Source organism: Phyllostomus hastatus, unplaced genomic scaffold (assembly GCF_019186645.2).
Source record: "Phyllostomus hastatus isolate PE091 unplaced genomic scaffold, TTU_PhHast_1.1 phas_scaffold_555, whole genome shotgun sequence".
Classification (NCBI taxonomy): domain Eukaryota; kingdom Metazoa; phylum Chordata; class Mammalia; order Chiroptera; family Phyllostomidae; genus Phyllostomus; species Phyllostomus hastatus.
The window spans coordinates 11,681,189-11,705,214 of NW_025334036.1; the positions used below are offsets into that span (position 1 = coordinate 11,681,189).

At 48.2% G+C, this 24,026-nt stretch overlaps 1 protein-coding gene across 1 annotated transcript in view; it reads right to left on the reverse strand.

Annotated features, from left to right (window-relative positions):
* The window catches only part of MTMR10 (myotubularin related protein 10), a 37,205-nt gene extending 16,804 nt beyond the window's left edge, over window positions 1–20,401 (reverse strand). Inside the window, exons 1-6 of the mRNA XM_045824960.1 lie at window positions 19,304–20,401; window positions 18,700–18,760; window positions 11,575–11,711; window positions 11,377–11,449; window positions 10,745–10,887; window positions 4,343–4,433 (exon numbers count right to left, since the gene is read on the reverse strand). Coding sequence (XP_045680916.1) covers window positions 4,343–4,433; window positions 10,745–10,887; window positions 11,377–11,449; window positions 11,575–11,711; window positions 18,700–18,760; window positions 19,304–19,363 — 565 coding nt within the window. The 5' untranslated portion in view covers window positions 19,364–20,401. The remainder of the gene's footprint in view (window positions 1–4,342; window positions 4,434–10,744; window positions 10,888–11,376; window positions 11,450–11,574; window positions 11,712–18,699; window positions 18,761–19,303) is intronic.
* Window positions 20,402–24,026: the final 3,625 nt, after the last annotated feature.

Below are 24,026 nucleotides of genomic sequence, written 5' to 3' on the forward strand. Positions count from 1 at the left end.
AAATTAAAATTAAATAAAACTAATTACCCAGTGACTCTGAGTTTGGCAGAACTTGTTGAAATTAAAGTGCTAACTCTAAGCACAAATCCTGGAGTCTCCCTGCCCTCTCCCCAGAGCCTCCTTTAGGGTAACAAGACAGGACGGAACTTCAGGGGTCGTGACCTCTCCAGGACACAGACCCTTCATGGAACCCCAGGCAAGGCCCACTCTGTACACATGGTCCAGAGGACCACACCCACAGAAAGACAGTCAATGTCAGGAAACCTAAGTCATTCATCACATGACCAAATTAAAGGGGAAGAAACCCTGTGATTAGCTTGTAAGTGCAAAAAAACAACTGACAGAGTTTAACCCCTGTTCATGATTTAAAACAAAAACTTTGGGAAATTAGAATAGAAGGGAATTTCCTTAACTTGACCAGGGGATTTATCAGAAACCCAGAGCACACGTCACCCTCACTGAAGCCAGGCACAGACGAGGCCCGCCGTCGCCGTGACCACTTGACGCTGTGCCAGCCGTCTTTGCCGCACAAGCAAACAACCGCCACCGCAAGTGCAGAGCACGCATGCAAGACTTCTGAAGGCACCGTGACTAGCCTGGCAGCACGCTCCTAGCTGAGGGTCTGAAACGGAACACTCTTCGGGGTTTTGAAGTTACAGACTTCAGCGAGCTAGGCTGGGAACACACTGCTGTTTGTGAAGGGAAAAGACCTACAGGATCCTGCAGTTTTTGCTATTTTATTGATTTCACTGGTTCAAAACCTGTCTGCCTCTCAAGCACCAGGACCAGGTCTTTTTCAGGTTCTGCACCTTCTTCAGTGAGACCTTATATAGAACGTGCAGCTGATCCTCAGCCCAGCGTTACAGAAGTTACAGAGTCTGGAAACTGGAATATCCTCCAGAAACCCCCAAAGGTCTGACGGGGCATGCGGCCTGCCCCACAGACGGATCTGACCCACATCGCTCACAGGGGTCGCAGCAGCAGGCCAGCGGAGCAGCTCATCTCACAAAGATCTGAGTCCCCTGACAGTGGGCCAACAGGTTTGAGGACACAGCTCCTCAGCCAACTAATAGTGAACCCTGAGTCCGTGTGTTCCTGACCTTGGCTCTCTTTTGTGGCACAGTTCAGAAGTCTACCCGAGACTGTACAGAGATGACCTCAGAGAGGCCCCTCTCCTATTTAGAATGGCCGCAGGCCACAGCACCGACAACAAAAGCAGCGCACGTGTGAGAAGAAAGCCTGTCACCGTGGTGGTGCCGCAGAAATCAGATGTGAAGGAGGCAAGAAACAGACCGCAGTCACTAAGGAGTCCGACAGAGGTGCGCCAGCTTGGCGGCTCCAACAGGAGACGGGGACCTGCAGGCCGGGGCGGAGCCTGCGTGGCCATGCTTCCCAGAGCCCCTCCAGGGGCACATGGCCAGCAAGGAGCTACTAGCGTGCACCTGTCACGACATTTACAGCTGCACTGCGAACCTGAAAAGAACTGGCGAGCACTGCTTCAAATGCACTGTGCCTCTGTAAGTGGCTTCCAAACAAGCCTTGCAAGGAAAACCTGGTATCAAAACCTGTGTTAATAAAATGCACACAAATTTATAGAATAAACATCACTGAAAACGTGCACTTTCTGTTGTGAGTCGACCTGCTGACTTCAGCGTGCACCCCATTGTGTCCCAGCACGAGGTCTGCCGTGACTGGGGCTGCCAGCACTGAGGCTGCGGGTTGCTTCGTGAGGTTTTCTGCAGAAGTGTATCTGACATTTTATCAATTTTCTAACAAAGACGAGCCTGTGCTTCCTGGACATTGTCTGCCCAAGAATAACCTGACTGATGAAAACAGAGTCCTTGTGGTTTCTTTCAAGTTCAAAGGGAACAAAAGGAGCCCTGTTCTCCACACCGGCCCCCCTGTGATGTGATGGGAAGGACAGTGGGGGGGGGGGGGGGGCTGTGCCTCACAGCAGCTGTTCCTGAACTCCAGCAACCTTGCAGAAGCACCCGAGTGACTGCAGAGCTTCTCAGAGACAGTTTGTCACTCACGTGAGGCTGAGTTTCTGAGAAGAAAACCTCGGAAGGCCCAGGGCCATCTACAAGATTCCTTTCCTCCATAATTGCATGGGACCTTCTCTAAATTCAGGTCTTATGTCTGGAAACAGCTTTGTCACCTCCCTGCCTGCAAAAAGGACTTCTTTAATCCAGCCAATGAGTCAAGATGTCAATCCAGAAGTTCAAGAGTGGATTACTGGGCATCTTTCACTCACAAATAATGAGTTCTGACTGCAGTGTGTGGAAATCTCAGGCTTCTTTTGATCTTAAAGATGCAGTGTGTGCTTCTGCAACAGCACGGAAGGATATTAAAGGCTGCTACCCTATGAGGAATCTTAACAAAACCTTGGCCAAGTTATGTTTATGAAGTACTGTCAAAGGTGGGGGAGTCTAAAGGATGTAATATAAAGTGCTCCTGAATATTTTAAGTATTACTTGTCAATTTCACCAACAAGGTATACAAAAGCAGATACACAGAACCGATAGATGCACATGAGAAAATGCAGCCCCGGCTGGTGTGGTTCAGTGGATTGAGCGCTGGTCTGTGAACCAAAGTGTCACCAGTTCGATTCCCAGTCAGAGCATCTGCCTGGGTTGTGGGCCAGATCCCCAGTAGGGGGCGCACAAGAGGCAACAACCACAGATGGATGTTTCTCTCCCTCTCTTCCCCTCTCTCTAAAAATAAAGAAATCTTTAAAAAGAGAGAGAAAATGCAGCAGGAGAGTATGGGTTGAATAAACAAACTGTTAACACAGACATGCCCACAAGGACGGAGGGGGAGACCTGGGAAAAGTAACTGAAGCAGGAGTCAGCTCGCCTGGTGCACAGTAAGGCTGGCCGTGTGTGCTGAGCTCTGGGCACTGCGCTACTGTGGGAAGCAAAGGGCATTACCCTGAACTCAACCATTTCCATCAGAAAAAAGGGGCATCAAGAACAGGTCTGGACCATTGAGAAACTTAAGCAGGAATCAGAGACTCTCCTACAACTTCTGAAGCACTTGAAACTCATTTTAGCTGCTGTCCTTGACAACAACCCTGATGATCATGGTCCACAGCTCACTGATGACACAAAGGAATGCTCCTCTAACTGGCAGAGCAGGATGGGAAGTGTGTTTTCTTTACATTAAGAAGTAAACTTTAAAATTCAACTGTATCACTCAAATCTAGGTTGCAGTTAGCTGTATTTCAGTAAGAAGAACTAAGTTACCAAAACCATGTGGTACAACTCCCACACAGTGCCACGACCTTCACATACCATCTATGAAGAACGCTTCACGAGTGTCTTTCAAAGCGGCGAAGCTGCACTGGCGCCTGCCTCATGCGTCTGCAGACACTGCACACTGCTCCCACACTCCAGTGCACTTACACTGGAGCGACCCTGCCACATACTTGCATTCTACAGAGTATGTAGATTGCCACCATATGTTCGGAGGGAACAGAATGGAAAGACCCGTACAGTGAATAATTTATAAGGTCCCCTCCAGACCACGCTGGATGGATGGATCTTTCACTCTAAACATGTAGCTGATTTACTTTTCTCCCGTGCAGAGTTGGAAGACCATGTGACTCGCTGAGCGAGCCGACAGGTGGTCACCGACCCACAAGGGGCTAATATAAGCCATGACCTTTTCATTTACCCTCTATTCTTTTACAAGGTTTTTAAAAGTGGCTGATTCCAATTACATTAGTATAGAAAAAGAATGCACAGAATTACAGGAGCACCTGGCATTGTCCTTGATCACGTCACTGCCGACACAGATATGTGGCAGAACTCTTCCACATTTGTAAAATCTGCCTCGAACACACCTGTCCTCTGGACAAGCGCTCCTCTTCCTTCCACCAGTCTTACCCCAAAGTGTGAAGTCACCATCTGACCATCTTAATGAAGTCCCCTACAGAGTTTAACCTCTTTCGCTTTTGCATGGAATCACACCTTGCCAAAAAAGATCATGCCTTTCAAATACCTTCACTTTCTACCACTTTTCTTAACAGGTAAGATTAACTCAAGCTACCAACCAAACAGGGGAGAATGCTTCTTTCATCAGAACACACACGCCGAGGACGGCAGGGAGACACTGCATGGCCCCTGTGCCCAAGGTTGCTCACGGGGTCTCTCCAGCCCCCTCGGAGGGAACAGCCGACAAGTGCTGTCTCCCTCAGTGCACAGGGCCCGCCTCTCTCACGGCCGTGATGCTAACAACTCCACAATCACTAGAGCCCAGGTGGTAAGGGGCTTCTGAGAAACATAACATAAAACGCACACAATGTAAAGTTAGTGACAATATTGAATATTTTCATATTTACCTGAATTGTGGTATTTTTTCCCAACATATTCAAATGCAAAGAGTAGCTGGAGGTCTGTTGGCTGGGAATAATGAGCTATTGCAAGGCATACCTAGGAAAAATTCTACATTTAGAATTTGACGTTAACACACTCAGTTAAATGAAATGCACAATCAGGCCTTGGTTACTGGGAGCGTCTCGGGGCAGTGGTTACAGACCCTTATCTACACATTTTCCTGCTGACCTAGAAGGTGAAAGAGCTCCTCAAGGCCAGGTGTCTCACTCACTGTCGTGCCCTTAAGACATTGTTCAATCCTCAGTGAGTAGGTGGAAAGTATTCAGTGAGTGTTTGCTGAGTTGAATTTTAACAGGCAAGTAATTTTATTCAAATAAATGACACTTGAAAACTACAGAGGCATTCTCCCAAAAGGCAGTGACACATCTACTCCTAAAAAAAAAAAAAAAGAGAAAAAACTTTCACTTTTGGTGGACTGCAATACCCTAACACTAGCAATCTGGACGGCATAATGGAAGGCATGAAAATGTAATGTTCATACCTCATGGATCAAAAATAACGCAGCCTTAATAGAAAAGCCACAATCACAAAAAGATTTAAAAAATTAGGCAGAAACTCCAAAATGAACGGGTGGCTCAAAGAAGCACATAAAAAACAAAATTGTGTTTCAGTAAAACAGGCCAAGACAGGCCTGGGGCGGAAGGCACAGACTTTCAAACCCCACAGCACCGCCTCGCTCCGCCCAGCACCAGCCACGGGGCCTGTGGGGGCCAACTCCTCTCTGGGCCTCGGGTGGCGCCCCTGCACCGTGAAGACAGTATCCACAGCCACGATGGGAGTTAAGAGTCTCAATGCACATGTGGCCCTGCAGGAGCTCCACACGCGCAGTCTGGTTCTCCTTACTCTCAACTGCTGCTGGACAGAATGCCCTGTGCCGACACAGCCCTGGACTGGATGGTGGCAGGAAGCATTCTTAAGTGAGCAAGAAGAAAAAAGAAACTTAGGACATATGCAAGCAGAGAATACAGAAAATCTTACTGAAAAAGATTAAGTATCATTTAGAAGGAAGAGCATGAAGCCAGTATGATATACTTTTGACAGCAAGCAAGCAAGGAAAGTTGTTAATTGTTAGTCTGGGGTAGGTTGATGCAAATTCTATTAACTGGTAGATACATATATTAGCTTCCTGTTTAAAATACAACTAAAAAGCCTTCTAAAGAGTAATGTTTCCTGCCTTTCTAAAATATACAGCTGAGACAGTTACCATTAGTTTTAGTTTTGACTAAAAACAACAGCGACAAACTTCCTGAAATCATGTCGTTTGTCTCTCCCTCAACGCCTACCGAGAGCCTGCTATGGGGGCCCCCACCTCGGCCCCCACACCACCCCGCCTGGCAGTCTCCCCGCCAGCAGTTCTGCAGCAGCGGCCGAAAGCTGCGCCCGGACACAGTCCCACCGCCTCCTTGTCCTCTAGGTCCCGTGTGGGGTGTATAAGCTCTGTCGCACTTTCCTCAAGGTCATTTTTCATTTCTGCCCCATTTCTCTGCACTGCCACAGCCACAGCCTGCAGCCACACTCACCTGACGGCATCTCTGTGGGCTTCCCTACATCCTGAAACAAACCCACAACACTAAGAACTCCCTTGCGAAGATGTGATTCTGACCAGTCTGCTCTCTGGAAAATTCGCTGTGGCTCCCAGACGCCTCCATAACAAATTCAATCTTCCTCTTGATTCTGCACCCACTGGCCCCCTGCCCCAGATGCCCCTCACCCTCCCACCAGCCCCTCAGCGTCCCTTCACGTGTTCTGTCTGACCCGGCCCCAGCCGTCGTCTCTACCACACTCTGCTCAGAAGTCCTTCCCCACCGCTCAACCCACCAGGCTCTCTGTGAACCTGTCACCTCCATCCGACTCTAATCCCTGACAGGCTTTCCAAGACCGAGCCGTCTCACTGTTCCACTGCAGACACCCCTGTTCTCCCTGCACAACAGCACCCCGATATAAAGTTTCTTAAGAGAACTGCGCTCGGGTGGCTGTACTACCAAGGTATTCCCATAACAGTTATGAGCGTCAATAAAAAGTAAGGCACAGGGGTTATTTCTCTTCCATCACATCCAATTTCTCCAGGGTAGGTGCCACGCCTCTCATTCATTCTGCTGCAGCCAACAGGCACAAACGCCTGATTTCATGAAGCTTACATTCTAGTGGGGAGGACAGATGATAACAAGAGAAATAAGAAAAACAATACTAAGATCACTCTGAGCGCTACCGGAGAAGGGAAGTCCAGAGGGAAGGGCGATGAAGCGCTACAGAGAGGGAAGGAGGGAGCAGGTTAGTAATGTAGAGACAGACCAGGGGCACTGTCTGGGTAGAGCCGAGGAAAGGCCTAGAGACCCCTCTGTCCCGGCCGTCTCTCAGTAGCCTTCTGGAGGTGCTGTGTGCTTACCAGCAGCTGCACTAAAAACACTCATTGGCAAGATCAGTCACTAATGTAAGAAGGAAAACGCTCCAGGCTGGTAATGCCGTATCACCCCCTCTAAGACTTTTAGAAAGCACTCACAGGCCTTGTCTTCACAAAAGTCAGTCATATATCATGGGTTACAGAACGTTTTGTAGGGCCCCAAAGCAAAACCAAACAAAAGCCAGCTGCTGGCCACAACCCGGGGGAGCCCGCTTCTACGAGCCCCCAACCACAGCACAACACGCTTCTCTGCCGGCTGGGAGGTGAAGGGCATGCCCGACAGCACGCAAGTTCCGATGCGGAGCTGGGGCTCATAGGCTGATCACGTGCAGGTGGCTGCCCTGGGGGAAGGGGGCACAACCTGAACTGGTTGCTCAGCAGTGGAATTACAAGCGTGGGTATCTGCTCGTGGCACCGGGGTACGGGGTATCTCTGGGCACGCAGGCAAAGCCCATCCCACTTGTGTCATCTGGGCTGCGTTCGGGTTGCTGGCCTGGGGCACTCTGGGGAGAGACAGCGGGCCAGGAGTCCTCTTTGCTGAGCTTTCTCATGCTCGCTATTTTAACAGCCTCCGTCCACATTCCTAGCTCCCATCATCTTAAAAAGTAGGTCTCTTTCACACAAATTTATTCTAATTTTGTAACATACTCCCTAAGCTTCAAAATTTTTAGAAAAACTCTACATCTTTAAAAACTGCCTATGAAACAGTTCGTGTGCCCTGGCTATCAGAGGAAATGAAGAAAACCTTGGTACTATAGACATTAAACGATGGTAGATACTTTATTGTGGGGGAGTGATTTTCAGACCAAGGCAGACAGACGTTCTTGTCTGGGCAGAGGCTGGAGCACCCACGGGTGCTGGCTTCCCCTCTCAGACCAGCTGGAGGGCAGCCCAGGAGCAGGCCGACCCTCACCAAGTCCTGGCACGGAAAGCAACCCGCCTTCCTGGACGTCTGTGGTCTGAAAGCCACCGAGCAGTCAGTCTCCGACTCGGGGAAAAAACGACAGGCCAGGGGAGGCCAACTGCCTCCGAGGAGAACAGCTGAATTTTCACTCGAGGCACGTGTGCCCAGGCAGGCGGCTCACGGCCAGCTCATGGGAGAGTAAAATGAAGAAGCGAAGGCTGTGTGTCCCACTGACCATCTCTACACATACATAAAGTGACATATGTACTATGAGGGATAAATCGTTAAAAACAATTTTTTATCCTGCTGTGAGCAAAGGCTCTTCAAAATGAAATGGTGGCTCCCAGCTGCTTTGACGCTAGCTGTCCAGCTCTGCACTGCCCAATCCCGTCCCAGACCTTGCCCAGTGTCCTTCTTCTGTGCCTGTCACCGCCCGGGGCCAGGAGGGCGAAGGCGTCTCGTTTTGTGTCTTAGCACAATTTGGGGCCGCCAGCTAGACTACAGAAGGCTTTCCCTCAATGTCTAAGAACATGGGAATCCGTTTAGCATTTTAGGATTTCATATTTCAAACAGAAATGTGAAGGCTTTCAGTATTTCAAAACTAATCAACAGTTCACCCACCAGAGAACACTCAACATGCATCTGGTCATTTTAAAACAACTTTTAAAGTCAAAGCATTTCCAGAGAGACCTTAGCATTCAAAGTTTCAAGGAGATAAAATCAATCTGTAGCTTCCCAACTTGTTACCTCATTTTAGATGAAAACTTCCCCTTGAAATAGAAGAATGCTAGAATTTTGCCTTTAACTCACGAAGAATTAAGCTTTGGCAACCACATGTGATGTGACCCTCTGTGTTTGAAGACTTGTAAACCAGGGAAAAACTGTTCTATTTATAGTCTTATTGCCTATATATTTTTCCTTGCATGTCCCGCCTGTGACTGTACAAAAAACAAAAACAGTATTTCTTTTGGGTCTGCGGTAACACGCTTTTTATATTTTCAGACAGTGGGGAAAGGATTCGTGCCAGAAGCCTGGTCTTGGGAAGAGAGGGCACAACAAGTGGAACCAGGCTGGCCTGTGCACACAGTTCAACCGGGCCCCTGGCCACTGAGCAGCAGCGCAGCAGGCAAGGGACAGCCTGACTTTCCAGGCCGTTTACTCTGTGTCACTCATTTGGCAACTGACCACCTGTGTGGGAACATCTTTTACGTTGCCACTCTGTACTGTTCCTTTAATTTTCACGTGTTCATGCTTTATTTTCTCAACTCACTTAGCCCACGGTCTCAGACCAAGTCATCTAGATGGCTCGAGAACCAAGCCAAATTATGATGATTTCCAATCGTTGAAATAGTGTCATCTGAAAAATGTAGGCGATTGGGAGAGATGTCAACTTTCTGGGAATATGAACCCACTGTATCAAGTTCTTACGTAAGAAATCTGTGTTCCAACTCCGTTTCCTGGGTTCTGTGCTGTCCCTGTCCCTGAGATGCTACACATTCTGAAGTCAGAGTTTTCACAGAGATTCTTGATGCTTTACTCGATTAAATTACTACATGTATTTAAGGTGAAGAAAGTAACTTGGCCCTGATGGGCGTGGCTCAGTGGATTGAGCACCAGCCTGTGAACCAAAGGGTCGCTGGTTCAATTCCCAGTCAGGACACATGCCTGGGTTGCAGGCCAGGTCCCCAGTAGGGGGCATGTGAGAGGAAACCACACAATGATGTTTTTCTCCCTCTCTCTCTCCCTCCCTTCCCCTCTCTCTAAAAATAAATAAATAAAATCTTTAAAAAAAAGGTAACTTGGCTAGAATATTTTACACAGCGTCTACCACCTAACTAATATAAAGCCTTTCTATATGAGACTAGGCATCTTAAATTAGTAAAATGCCAAAAAAACGAACTGCAGACCTGAACAGCTAAAAGGGGCCTCAGAGTTACCCAGCTGGACTTTCAGTAACGTAGCAAGCTGACACGTGGATTCACAGACTCCGTGTGAAAACTTTTAGCCACAGACCCCTGTGCTGGACAATCTAGTCCAAGTTGTCGTTTTCAGATATTCATCTCATGCTTGCTGTCTTCCTGTGAAGAAACTGTTGATTCTAACTCTAAAAATAAATCTACCATCTCCTGACCAAAGTAGATATGTAGGCAGCTGCCTTAAGACCATTCTGACAACAACTTCTGATAGCAACAGAAAATTTATTGCAGTGAGTCTACTGTTCACGGAAAACAAATGCACCCAGTTTCTGGTGGGGCCAAAGCTGCCTCACTTTTGAGAAAGCGACTTCCTGCCTCACTAAGACACTGTCCCTCTCTTCTCTGCAGACAGGAGCAGGCTTCTCCAGGAGTTCTGTTATCATTCTCCGCGACTGCTGCACTACAGACCAGACGCGGAGGCACTGGATCCACAGCTTCCCTCCTCTGCAGAGGTCAAAATGTGGACCTGAAGTGGGGATTTCTGCCCTTGATTCTGACTCCACGAACAGGCAACAAATGTTCCCCTGGAAGGCAGGGGACGAGAGGGGAGACAAGCCAATTAAAAAGCCCCTAGCTTTTGGCTGCCCCTGTGGAATGTCACTCAGGTGAACCCACTAAGATTTCTTTGAAGCACTAACGCTCACTAGGCCCCTCCCCTTACTCTTCATCTGCCTAACCCTTATGTGACTCCGTCTACCTCTTAGTTTGCTGATAAAGTTTGGTGATAAAGTGCTGAGGTACTAAATTAAAGGTCCTACCAAAACTCATTTATAATAGATCTCCATCTTTTCAATCTCGTTATTAAAGAATCTTGACATAAAAAAAATACTAGTCTCCACATGATACATTTTAATATTTTAGGAGCGGATAAGAAAATTATATAGAATATTTTAAAGCAGCCATAAACTAGCCCAAGGAAACAGTTCTATTAACGTATCTGACAGCTTCCCCTAAAAAAAAAAAATTCTGAGCAACTGAGAAATCAGAACTACCACACAGAACTGAAATTGGTAAGCGTAACGCAAAACCCAGAACCTGACAAAGCTGAACCAGAAAAAAGTGTTACCTTTTTGGCACTTTCAGGACCTGACTCGTCAAAGCGAAATCTGACAATTCTGAAATCTTTACAGTAAATAATCAACTCCGTTGGATTAAACTTCAGTTTCTGGTTGGGGCCTAGGACTTTCTGTTTCCTCTTATGGTCATTTACTAAAAAAGAAAACATGAAAAAAGATTAAAATGTGAAAAAATTCCTTCTTGTTCCTCACTCTTGAAAACTCGAACCGAGCCTGAGTAACAATCACTGGAAGGCCGCCCCTCCCCTTGAGCGCTGCTTTGCTGGACTCACGCATGTGTGTCTGTCTGTGACTCCTAGAGCTTTGGGGGACCAGTTCTAACTTTGCTTTTACAGTTATTTCACATGATTCTTTGCACACCAACCACTTCCCTCTGAATACATTTTACGATTACAATTTTCATCTAAAAGAGGACAAGTACTAGAAAATATAAAAAGCTATACATTCTGTATCTCCATTTTAAAACAATTTCTTGATCTCTTTTAGTAATGTTCTTAGGACTCCAAAAAAAGGAAAAAACCTACAGAAATAAAATTCCAACCCAAGCATCTGAATTATCTGCACACAGTTCTTCCAGGGGACTAGTGCTGGCTTTATGCACGGAGGAAAGCATGATATGTACCTGTGACGATCTGCTCAATGCACGTTAACGGGACATCGTGTTCACCAAGAAGGAGGTTTCTGAAGTGGAATTTCTGAAACACAAAGTTACGTTCACATTAATTCTTTTCCCAATAACCCCACAATGATCATATGAGCCCTAACTTCCTTCCAGAGTCAGGAACCGTGACACAAGGAAGCAGCACGCAGACCAACACACCTGCAGTGGCATCGGGTCGTCCGTGATGAAGGAAATTTTGAAGTTGGTGCAGATCAGCTTTCCCCACAAATCATACTGACTGGTGTCTGTGGCAATGCATTTTCTCACAAAATTGACTTCGTTTACAACAATTTCTCCTTTAAAAAAAGAACAACAGCACTGTGTGAGCTGCAACTGCACACTGAAATGTCGGCGGTCGCTGTGTGACCAAGAGGGAGCGTTTCGTGATGACGACAGTAAGAGGGAACACCGAAGGCTCCCCAGAGCCGTGAGTACCCTCACCCTCCCAACGGCAAGCGTCAGCCAGGCCTCCTGCCCTGGTGTAAGAGACAAACACTGCAGCACGACGGGCTCCGACACCTGCGACGGACAGAACAGTCATCAGAGAGGCTGCACCCAGGTCGGCACGCTCGGCCTCTCCTAGCTGGAAGGAACTCTGGAGAAGAAATGAACACCTCCTTCTCTTTCAGGGCATTATGTGATGGAATGCTTGTATGTTATTAACACGCAGCTGGATCCCCCAAACCAATGTTTTTGATTTATTTTGTAAGGAATGAGAAAGAGTTCAGCTTTAACCTCAAAGTTAACCATGCAATCTATTTATTTTAAATATATTCCATAAATCCAAATCAGATTTCCCTCTGCACTCAAATTACAACTTAGTTGGTGATAACACTTAGAGTTAAAAGGGAAGATGAAAAAATAAAACAAGAAACTAAAATAAAAGTTAAAAGTTAGGATACTGACCTACTTTGTCTGTTTCTATCAGTTTAAAAACCTTTCACAGAAACAGACGGAACCTGTTTGTGGGCAAGCCCCCAAACACCTACCACTTCACAAAGGTTCCAGTGACAGCCCCAAAACGATGCTCGCCCTGGCAAGGGGGCTCAGCTGGCTGGAGCATCACCCAGTGAACTGGGGCTGTGGGTTCAATCTCAGTCAGGGCACATACAAGAATCAGCCAATGAATGCATGAATAAGTGGCTGTCTTTCTCTTCTCTCTCCCCCCCCCTTCCTCTCTCTCTCAAATCAATTAAACAAACAAAACAAAAAACAAAACAAAACAAAAGAATCCTCTAAACGGCTAAGTGACACAGCGTGAGGACGCTGAACAAAGAGCTGATTCACATCCCAGGAGGGACGGAGCAGGACAGCAAGAGACTTCATCGTGCCATTCAGACCAGTGCACAATTTAAAATTTATGAATTGTGAACTGTTCATTTCTGGACTGTTCTGTGTAGTATGAGACTATGGCTGACCGTGGGTAACTGAAACTGTGGAAAGCAGAACACAGATTAGGGGGGACTCCTGTACAGAGAAATGGTGCAGAGGTCAGCAGGGTGGAGAGTCAGCAAATTAGAGAGGTTCAAGAGTTGAACTTGGCCCTGTTTAAGCAGGCTTTTACTCATGGAGGCTCATGGTCAGTGTCTGAGCAGGCGCTGCAAGGCCCAGGCGGACTGACGCGAGGGAGTGAGGGAGGGGGTCACAGAACACTGGCCCACACTCCCGCAGCAGCCGCCCTGAGGTGGAGAGCTCCAAACCGACAGCCCCAGGAGGAGGTATGAACCTAACCCTAGGATCCTGCAGCTGGTTGCACTGTTCACAGTTCCAAGTCTTTTGCTCTTCCTAAAGCAAGGTATCTGTATCTGCAATTCAAAATACTACAAAATCAGTCCCCAATCATCTCTAGAGCCTAGCTACAAAAAAGGTATCAAACAACCTGAATCATCCAGCAAAGGAAGTCTTTACCTAAAGGGTGTGTAATCCAGGTGAGGGAGCAGGACTTCCAGTGAGGCCGAAAACAAGAGCAGTGCGTAAACAGCCCACCCGTGTGATGAACATGCAAAAAATATACACGGCAGCGACCCAACAACCTGTGTTTCCATTTTCCAGGGGGCCCTGTGTTTGAATGCTTCTCTGATCTGATCACAGAAGACGCTGACAATCAGTGCACTCACTGTCAACTGAACAGTGAACCCCAGCAATGAAGATGCTGCTGGTCCCGCAGACGGGAAGAGGGAACCAGCAGAGCTGACACATAGCCTGAGCACAGGGGCTGAGGCTCGGCAGGTGCTCCAGACACAGAGTGGAAGCCCTTCCCCCACAGCTGGCTGCGGTGACCTTCCTCAGAGCCCTCAGCACCTCTGCCTTCCTCTCCTGCAGCGTGTCCCCAGAGAACTGGAACTGTCCAGCGTTTCCCCAGAGAACTGGAACTGGAACTGGAACTGGAACTGCCCAGCTTTGGGCTCCTCTGCCAGAAGCAGGACCTTGCACTCACTCCCTCACTCGGTACCTGCTGAAGGATTACCGCAGGCTCACTCACTGTTAGCCACAGCACCTCAAGTCTTCCTGGCCACGCCACGCCCCGCCCCTCCCCTCCAAGATCAGGTCCCAGGGTCAGAAGAGAATCTCACATCCTTGTGACAAAGTGGCTTGGCACTCCACCAGCCTCTGTTTCAGCTCCACCAGCAACAGGAAGTGCCCTGCCTGCAAAGACATTCCACTTTCTAGCAGTTGAAATGGTCTGCAAGTGCTCCTTAAGCTGGGGCAAAATGTGTCACTGCTGTGGGAAGGACAGAGCCAAGGGCTGAGCTCTTTCTACCTCACTGGTGCACTTCTAGGCTGACGTCCCATCCACACCACCCAGTTCCAAAGTGTGACTCTGTGGCCTAAGGCCACCTGTGCAGTCAGGAAGGCCCTGCTGCTTGGTGGTTACAGGCACAGCCTGGGAGGGGACTCAGGGCTGCCGTTCTGCCCTTTCTAGCGGCAAGGCACTGCGCCACTTACCCTCTGCAATTCCAGTCACTCCTCTGTCAAATGAGACAACTGCTACCTACCTACCTGACGGGGTTGTTACAAGGAGTGACCTGTAGGCTACGTGCCAGGTAAAGATCTTAGTGGAAAAGGTCAGAAACCTGCCCGGAAGTAGCTCAGTAAAAAGCAGCAATCTGTGCTTTGCGTTGGCGAGACTTGAGGAAAATGCAGCCCTCGATGTGGGTCCTCGCCTCCCTCGATACGACCTCACTCCCGTGCACAGACCCTCTGGGTCGACGGCCACTGGCAGCACCACCACAAAGGCAGCCCGTAGTACCACTGGGAACGTGCCCCAGGCAAACCTGTGCCCAGGCTTGGGGGCTAGGGGCGGGTGGCCACACTAGAACGCAAGGCTGGACAGAGAAGGGGAAGGACAATTTGTTAAACAAGGGAGGGTGCATTTTTCAGAAGACAGTGGAGACTCCCAGGCAGACAAAGTAACTCATGCTAAACTGTACCTATAGTATTATAATAATTTAACCGAGTGGTTTCCAGGGTCCAATTCCACAAATCAGGTAAAGTACAAAAATTATTCAGGAAACCAACAGATCTCTTAATCTTTTATTTTGATAACTTAAAAACTTTTTAGAAAGCCCTGGCTGGTGTAGTTCAATGGATTGAGCACGGGCCTGCAAAGGAAAGGATCACTAGTTCAATTCCCAGTCAGGGCACATGCCTGAGTTGCAGGCCAGGTCCCCAGTAGGGGGCGTGCAAGAGGCAACCACACAATGATGTTTCTCCCCCTCTCTTTCTCCTTCCCTTCCTCTCTAAAAATAAAATACAGTTAAAAAAAAAAACTTTTTAGAAAGCTGCAGCTACTATTACTCTCTTTTAACAAAAGAACCTACCTACACTAAACAAGTTGGAAGGACATAATTTCAGAATAAAACACAATCCTTCACATCAAATCAGTTGAGCTCTATAGAAGAGAAAGCTGCATTTTTCCTATTTTTCTCCATTTGACCAAGGGCTGGCTGAGCCTTCACCTAGCTCTGACTGATGCCAGCCAGGCCTGGGCTGGACCTGGGAACCCCTGACCCCAACCTTCTACCCTCTCTGCAGGCAGCGTGGTTTGCACGAGGTCCTGCTGTGTGACCCGGGCACACGCCTCGTCCAGCACTTCCCCATTCAGCACACAGCCAGGCACCCAGTACGCCCACATGCTCACTGCACTGACCTGGCAGCTACAAAACAAAAGAAGACACGAGCATAACCTAGCAATACTTGCTGCTGACAAACATGCCAAACACACCCACTCACCCTGCTTTCAAAGGACTGGGGCAATTTTATGCATCTGTGACACAATCATCAAAACAACGCAAGTCAAGAAATGATGGGAGATGAAGAGAAAGCCTAGGCAAAGCTAGTGGTGCTCACTGGGTGCTGCACTTCAATGCCAGGCTCCGGTATAATTTTCTCGAGCAGCGTGGCTCTGGGAAAGGGCAGAGATGCGCTGGCATAAAAGGACGGTCTTCCTCTACGGCTCCAGCTGAGCGTGGTCTGGGTGTGAGCACGCACGTGTGCACCGCTACAGTGGCGACTTAAGCAGATGGTCTGAGGAGGTCTTCCGTTCACTCGACACCTCAGTGCAGACCGCGCTAGATACCAAAGTCACAAGGCTGAATTAGGTACAATCTCCACCTTACGGAGTTTCATGAACCAGGCAAGTTGAAAATTATGAGCACAATCTAAATTAAATGATTAGTTTCTTCTGTTTTCTCCGCTTCATAAGAGATGAGGATCATTTGAAATTTAGGTTTTTAAGTTCTGACAGAGCACTCTGTAAATGAGCACACAAATAAACAATTGATTTTGTGTTCTAATTTTCATCTGCTTACTGAATTACAAGTTCAAACTGTGGGCAACTGAAGTAGGATATCCTTGAACCGAAGGCATCATGCCAAAGCATAGCATGCAATGCTATGTCTCGGAACAATGACTTCTTGTTCTGTGCGCCTGCGTAAAGCCACAGGCGACCTGCCCAAGTTGTCCCCTGGTTTCTGACTGGAGAAGGCCAGATCGCCAAGGCTTCGCTCACTTGCACTTGTGTTCCAGGTCTCATGGGCGGGGCAGCGGCTGCAGAGCAAAGGGGGAGCAAAGGAGCTTCCAATGGCAATCAGAGAGGTGACAGGATGGGCACAGCCGGGAACAGAGAGCATGGCAGGGAGCGTGGGGAAGGAGAGGATAAGACAGCGGCAGACACACTAACTCAGGGCTAGCTCACCCCTCTGTAAGGAACAGGTTAAGCGCAAACAGAAGGCAGGGTGCCAGTGCCGCCGTGTATGCAAATGCAGGCCCAGTGTAAAAAATTAACATGGGCCAGAAGATCCAGACTCAGCTGTGATTTCTAGGACAAGTGACCCACTCACAGTCAGGAAGTAAGCTTAAATCTTCCCCAGAAAACTCTGCCTTTTTCGTAGAAAGGCAAGTTTTTAGTTAGTTCCACAGCATGGATGACCCTTCAGTGAAAAGTTCTTCAGGCTGATTGATATTGACACTTTCCCAATCCAATCCAATATAAAAGCCTGTTTCTAAAAATCAAGCGCTGTACCTGCAGCTCAGACCATGTTGTTGACTAGTGTCAAATCACAGCATTGGAAAGGGACAACCAACGCCTGAGAGCGGGCTGTTCAAAGTAAATGAAGCCGAAGTTCAAGGGCTCAGCAGAGGATCACCGGTTGCCGTACGCTGGCCCACGCCTGGGGTGACTAAGCCTAAACCCCACAAACACGGGGAGCAAAGGTTACTGAGTAGTTCTAGTGTTCGCTCTGAGAGTGCATAAAGGGTGATTTAGCACACACGGTCTGGGTGAAAAGCAAGAACAAAATCAAGACAACAAATTTTAACTAACTCCCATACTAAAGTTTAAAACAACTTTAAATTGTGAGTCTCTACCATGGCTGATGTTTTTAACGGTTGGTGTTTTGCACCTATTTAACATTTCACATTTTAAAGCACTAAGTTTAAAGGTTCCATATTTATTCAATGACTACAATACGAGTTGAATCATTTCACTCAATTTAGTATGGAGCAGTGACTAAGATTTTTAAACGTTCACAGGAGCCATACAAACTGGTGTCTGACTGTATTTCAGGCTTAGACCAGGCTCTGCTAAGCATCTGGCTACTTCCCCCAAGAGTTGCAGCAAACAACGGACTTTTCCTAATTATTATACAATTCAAAATACCAATCAAAGAGCCCACATACTTTAAAAACAAACTACTATCTCCCACCAATGCCTACTTCCATCTCCAAGATTCTCTAAAGCACCCTTCGTTCTAACCCAGCTCTTCTCCCCTGAGAGGAAAATGAAAAAGTCATTCCGTCAATGTTGGTGGCGCACTGGGCGTCACCACCAGGAGCAGGGAGGGGGGCACCCCCGGCATCCAGCAGGTAAAGGCCCGATATGTCATGCGCATCCTACACCGCACAGAACAGCCCCTGCAGCGAGGAACCAGGGGCCCCCACACGTGAACAGCTCCTCTGTTGGGAAGTGCCTCGCCTTTCTAAAGGGAAACAGGTAAACTTGCAAATTCAGCTGACACCTTCCAGAAACATTTGCCAAGTAGGAGATGCAAAGTTCCCTAAGCTTTGTTACTGGCACAGAGACCCAGCCACCGTGGAAGGGGCTCTTCACACTACTGAAATGATGATCCGACTACTGGTGGTCAACTCATAAAGCTGCAGACAGACAAGAAGGGCAGAGAAGCTTTCACAACCTAAACAACTGGAGGGCATTTTAAAAACACTCTGGGGGAGTGGGCTGGATTGGGAGTAAAAGGGAGAAAACTGTACTTGAACAATGATTAAAATAAAACAAAATAAAATAAAAATTAAAAAAAAAACACTCTGGGCCCTGGCTTGTGTGGCTCAGTGGATTGAGAGCTGGCTGCGAACCAAAGCGTTGCCTGTTCGATTCCCAGTCAGGGCACACACCTGGGTTGCAGGCCAGGTCCCCAGGAGGGGACGCTCTAGAGGCAAACATACATTGATATTTCCCTCTCCCTTTCCCTTCCCCTCTATAAACAAACAAACAAACAAAATCTTTAAAAATAAAAACACTTCAGGAGACAGGAAAGCAGGTGGTCACATTCTTGACAATTTTCTATGATGCTTAAATTTGCAAAGACAAATATCAATTATTACTTTCTAATGTTTAATTGTAAGCGAATTATTATTTTTCTTTTTCTTTTTTTCCTCCCTCACTGGTTAGATTTTTGACTGGATAAAGTTTAAAGCAAAAAGAAGAGAAAGTTGCTCACATGGTACTAGTCAGAGGAATAACATTGGACCCAAGCCCATTACGTTTACCTGGCAAAAGGACCGGTTCCAGTTTTTTAATCTTCGGTTCCGAGTTAATCTTATCGTCAGTCTGAAATACACGAGCAAAATAAGTCAGAATAAAAACTTTTCCTCCCCATGAGATACTAAAGCAAATGTTGTGTTCTAAGGGATGACATATGCGACAGACAGAGATCCGCCCCCACCCCCGGCCCTTACATTCTTTCGCATTTTTACCGAGTTCTTTTTAAGATCGGCTCACTATCGGCTCGGGAGTTTGACAATAAAATAGTAAAACTGCCTAATGACAGACAGGTATCCTCCTCTACCAGGTGCCCACAAGCGACGCAATCACACTGGCGGTCGCGGTACGGACCGTCGCTGGGCTAACAAACCCAGCTGCGGACGCTCCCTTGAGTCTCGTCACACGACAAAACTACGGACGGCAGGTCACTGGGCACAGAATGGCTGCGGTGGAGTTTTACAAGTTTTTGCCGAGCCAGTGGGGGCAGCCGCGCGAATGGGGACAGGGGGACGGCGATGGCCTCCCGGGTTCCCCCGCTCCCGCGGGCCGGCCCGGCGGCTACCCGGAATCTTCGAGGACAGGGTCGCTCGCTGGAAAAGGGTTGTTTACCTGGGGCGGCGGTAGGAGGTAGGACTTGAACGTGGGTCTGGGCGGCTTGAGGGAGAACATGGTACCGCTGCCTTTTCTCCCCGGCCCGGTCGCAGCCCGGGACCCGCCGCGGGCCAGCGGCAGTGCTGACGCCTCCCGACGCCCGCGGGCTTACAGCTCCCCGTGCGGCTGCCCAGGGCCCGTCTGCCGCCAGCCGGGCCGGGCGGACTGGCGGGCGGGGACACCGCGGAGCGCCCGCCCGAGCGGGGAGGAGCCAGGGCAGAGTCGGTCGGACTCGGACGCCGGAGCCCATCCCCGGAAGGGGCCTGTCGCCCCGCCCCAAGACGGAGCGCGCAGCGCCGGCCGGCCGCTCCCCGCCTCTAGGCCGCGCTGGCGTCGGAACGCAAAGTTTGCGCCCCACACTCGCTGCCAGGACCTCCTCAGAGAGAGCGCCGGGGGGAGCACTGCCCGGTAGCCATTTTGGGAGCATAGGCTGAGAAAGGCGCCCCTACGGCGGCCCACGGGGGTCATGGCGGCCCCCAGGGACCTACGGTGGCCCGCAGGAGTCAGGCAACCCCCCCCCAGGGATCTACGGCGGCCCGCGGGGATCACGGAACAAGGGGGCGTTGGCCTTTGATCGTGGACGTTGGCTCAAGACATCCTCTGTCGCGACTGTCCGTCTTTTCCTGGGACAGCTCTCTTGACTATTGCTCGTTAGTCATGCAGCTGGCGCGATTCTTGTTTGAAGTCCTCAGGAGGAGCCTGGGGGGAGGGAAGGGACTCGGGTGCCCTGGTTTGAACCAGCCCCACTGCGCCCAGCGCGTGAGGGACCCAATCTAGGAGAGTGAACAGGTGCCGCCGGTGGTGACCCTCCTCAGACGTTCACCGCGGTTGGTACCGCATATAAAGTCCCCTTAGATGTCCCTCACCTAGGCGAGACTGTCTTCCACCACCTGAATGGTGTCTCCGCGCGGAGCTTCGGGACCGGGATGTCCTGCCCGCTGAGCTGACGGCCCATTTCCCCGGGATGCCCACACTTGCGGAGCCGTGGTCACTGCTGACTGATGACATTGGCAGCCTACCCTGACCCCTCGATTTCGTTTGTTTACTTCTACCCTCCTTATTAAACTTTAATGTAGAAAAAGGTATTAAGCGAGTTATCTCCTTTCTTTTCTTTTTGCTCCTTGCATGTAAGGATGTAAGTGAGCAGCAGCTAAGTGATCAAAAGCCCTAGCAGAGTAGGGGCTTCCACAGGCAACGGACCAAATAATCTGCCCATTCATTGCAAAGGACAGACGCACTTCAGCGTTCCTGAAACTCTTAACAAATTTCTGAAGCTAATGTATTTCTGACCTGGAGCAGCCTTTGGTGGAAGAAGGCTGATGGTGTTACATTTCCGTGAATCTTTTCGTTGAGACTAGACCCTTCTTAGGCTTTGAAGAAGACAACCCTGATCCATTTCATAATGTCACAAGGAAGCTGCAGTGTGGCCCTATGAATCAGAGTGACAAGTGTTGCTAAAGGGGATATTTAAAAGCTTACAGATTTCAAGTGTTGCTTATTCCCCCCCTGAAAAGTATCCTGGATTCAGCCCTCTACTAATCATTCTAGTTAACTTGTTTGAGTGATACGTGATTCCCTTTTGGTCCGGAACCACAATTGTGTGTTGACATGTGAAGTCCACTGGGTTATAGGTGTTAAAAATACTATTGTGCAAATGCATTTAAAAACTTCTTGTGTGATTACTTCGTGATTTCTCTACATTAAGTAGATGAAACAAAACAAAACAAAAAAAAAAACAGAGAAAGACCAGGTTTGTGGTTACCAGGTTGGGGGTGGGGTGGGTGGGGGATTGGAGAAATGTGGCTGAAAGGTACGAACTTTCAGCATATAATTGGAATAAGTAAATACTGGGGATGTAATGTACAACGTGATGACTAAGTTTACACTGCTGTATGGCATACATGAAAGTTGATAAGAATATAGCCTAAGGGCTCTCATTACAAGGAAAAAAATTTGCCTCTTTGTATTGTATCCATCTGAGATGGTGGGTGCAAACTAAACCTATTGGCTTCATTTCACAACCTATGTAAGTGAAAAATCCTAATGCCGTTCACCTTAAATTTATGCAGGGATGTATATCAATTATATCTCAAGAAAACTGGAAAAAATTGATTTTTATCTACACTCTTCAGCAATATGTGGGTGTCCTTTAGTTGCCAATAACTGACTCTGTGATTTAGTTTCCCTCATGGAGGTTTCCTTAGAATCTATAACTATAACATGGGACCACGTAATTGCAAAGAGGGAAAACTCTGATTTCCAGATGTGTTGTGAATTTCACCCTAATTTTGATGACAGGTCCAGATACCCAGTTGTGTTAGTCTGCTTGGGATGCCATCACAAAAATACCACAGGCTGGGTGGCTAAAACAATGGAAGTTGATTTCTCACAGTTCTGGCGGCTGGAAGTCCAAGGTCAAGGCAGGTTACTGGTGCCAGCTCAGAGGCTGTGTCCTCACATGGCTGATGGGGAGAGGGGAGGGGGAAAGCTCGTGGATGAGGAAGAGTGCTCTCGTGTCTTCTGATAAGGGTGTGAATCACATTGGGTTAGGGCCCCAACCTTTATGACCTCATTTAACCTAAAGGCGCTATCTCCAAAAATAGTCTCACTGCAGTCAGGGTTTCAACATAAGAATTTTGGGAGGACGCAACGCCATCCCTAAAGCTAGTCGTACAGCCTCTTGTCAGTCCTGACCTGTTTGACCATCCTGTGTGTTCAGGGTAGCCGGCTATCCATTCTTTTGGCTCTAATGTCACTATTTTGTCCTCTTCCTCCTGTTTTTCTGACTCTCTTTCCACCCTTGGTTCTTCTATCCTGGGGGATAGTGGCATTCCCTGAAGATAATTCCCTTTTCCCAGGAGGAAAAGAGCTAGCATTTCTCAACTGCTTACTAGGTCCTAGGTACTTTATACATTCATTCAATGAGTTACCAAATTTGTATTGAATGTTGGCCTTGTGCTAAAAACTATTCAGGTCACTGAAAAGACAAAGTTCCTACTTTCACAGCATTTTCATTGTGGGTAGAAAGATATAAAAAATTAATACGCAAGTATCATATATATACACCATATGCATCAAATAGATATACTTTATATATTAATTAGATGATAGAAAACCAATTAATTATCTTGAAAATTGTCAAGTAAATGGGAAAAATCCATCATTGTCCCTGCTGTATGTACAGTGTGAATGTATCACTCTGTAACCAGGTAGGAGGTAAAAGGAATCATCTCATATTCTAACCATTAAAAGAAAGAATAGGATTAAAGTATTGCAATTTGCAGCCTCCTATGAATTAAGACATCTAGGCATTGAATATCGCCAGCTGCTGATGTCACAAAAAGACAGATGAGTAGGCGAACGTGCCTCATAGTGAAAGAAGCAACATTGCCCAGGTAGCCTTGGCAAAGGGTTTGAACCTAAGCCGGAATAAATAAGCCTCTGAATTCTTCTGCCAACGTGCAAGAACAGTGCAGCGTGCTAAACAGCCCATGGGTAGTCAGCCAGGAAAATTTAAACTCTGACAAAATTTGCAAGACAAAATGGTCCATGTTCTCCAACAGATTAACTGTAAGGAAGAGAAAGGGTTGCAGGGGAGGGTCAGTAAGTGAAAACAAGGAGTGAGATGAAACTATAGTGATGAGGAGCAGTCGGGCGGCAAAACCGTGATGAAATGCAAGTGTGGCCATTTAAAAACGCGTCTGCAAAATTGCTAACACTCCTCCCGTATAGGACCCCTCCCTTAGAATCTAGCTGGCCTCGGTGACTCATCTGCAGCCAGGCAATGCCATCTAAGTACCTCTGCGTGACTTCTGATGCCAGGACATGAACAATGGCATTTTGTCCTCGTTCGCTGGGACACTCAGTTTCGGAAGATTGAGCTGCTGCGTAAGAGATGTGATTTCTTGGAAACCGTCGTAGTGTGAAGGAGCCCAGGCCACCTGGGAGAGGCCGTGCTCCTGTGTCCTCATGGATGACAGCTCTCGTTGAGAGTCCCATTCCAGCCCACAGCCCACACGTGAAGGAAGATGCTTCTGGAGGATTCCAGCCTCCACCTCCAGACACTCGGTCGCCCCAGTTCAAACACCATGGAGTCACGGCAGCCAGTGAGTACCGGCTTGCAGAAGCCAGCTGTGGAGTATCTTTCCCCAGCTCCACATTCAGATATCACGTGGATAGCTTGGAACCGGCCATCGTAGGAGCCTTTACACCACGCAAATCAGCCAAGGCCACCAATCAGGGGCATTCCCGCTGTGCCTAGTCCAAATTCCTGACCCGCAGAGTCCATGAGCAAATAAAATCGGTGCTTTAAGCCGCCCAGCGCTGGAGTCATAGTTTTACAGCCCAGAAGTCTTCACTACAAAAGGACAGTGGTTACTTGTGGGGGAGGAGGGGGAGCCTTTGAACTTACAGAGTGAAGCACGACCCCTCCCGTGCTCGGCCGTGAACAGCCTCTGTGGTTCTCGACAGTTCCGACCGAGCACTCATGCCCTTTCCATTCCAGCCACAACTTTGCACAAGCCATTGCGTGCGTGGAGGGACTACTAATTTGTGTTTGCTCCCAAGGACTATAGGATGATAAGAAAATGCTAGCTCCTTTCTTTTCACACATTGACAAAACTCTTGGTCACCCTGAAGTATTAACACTGTGATCTTTGATATAATCCTGTATTTTCTTTCA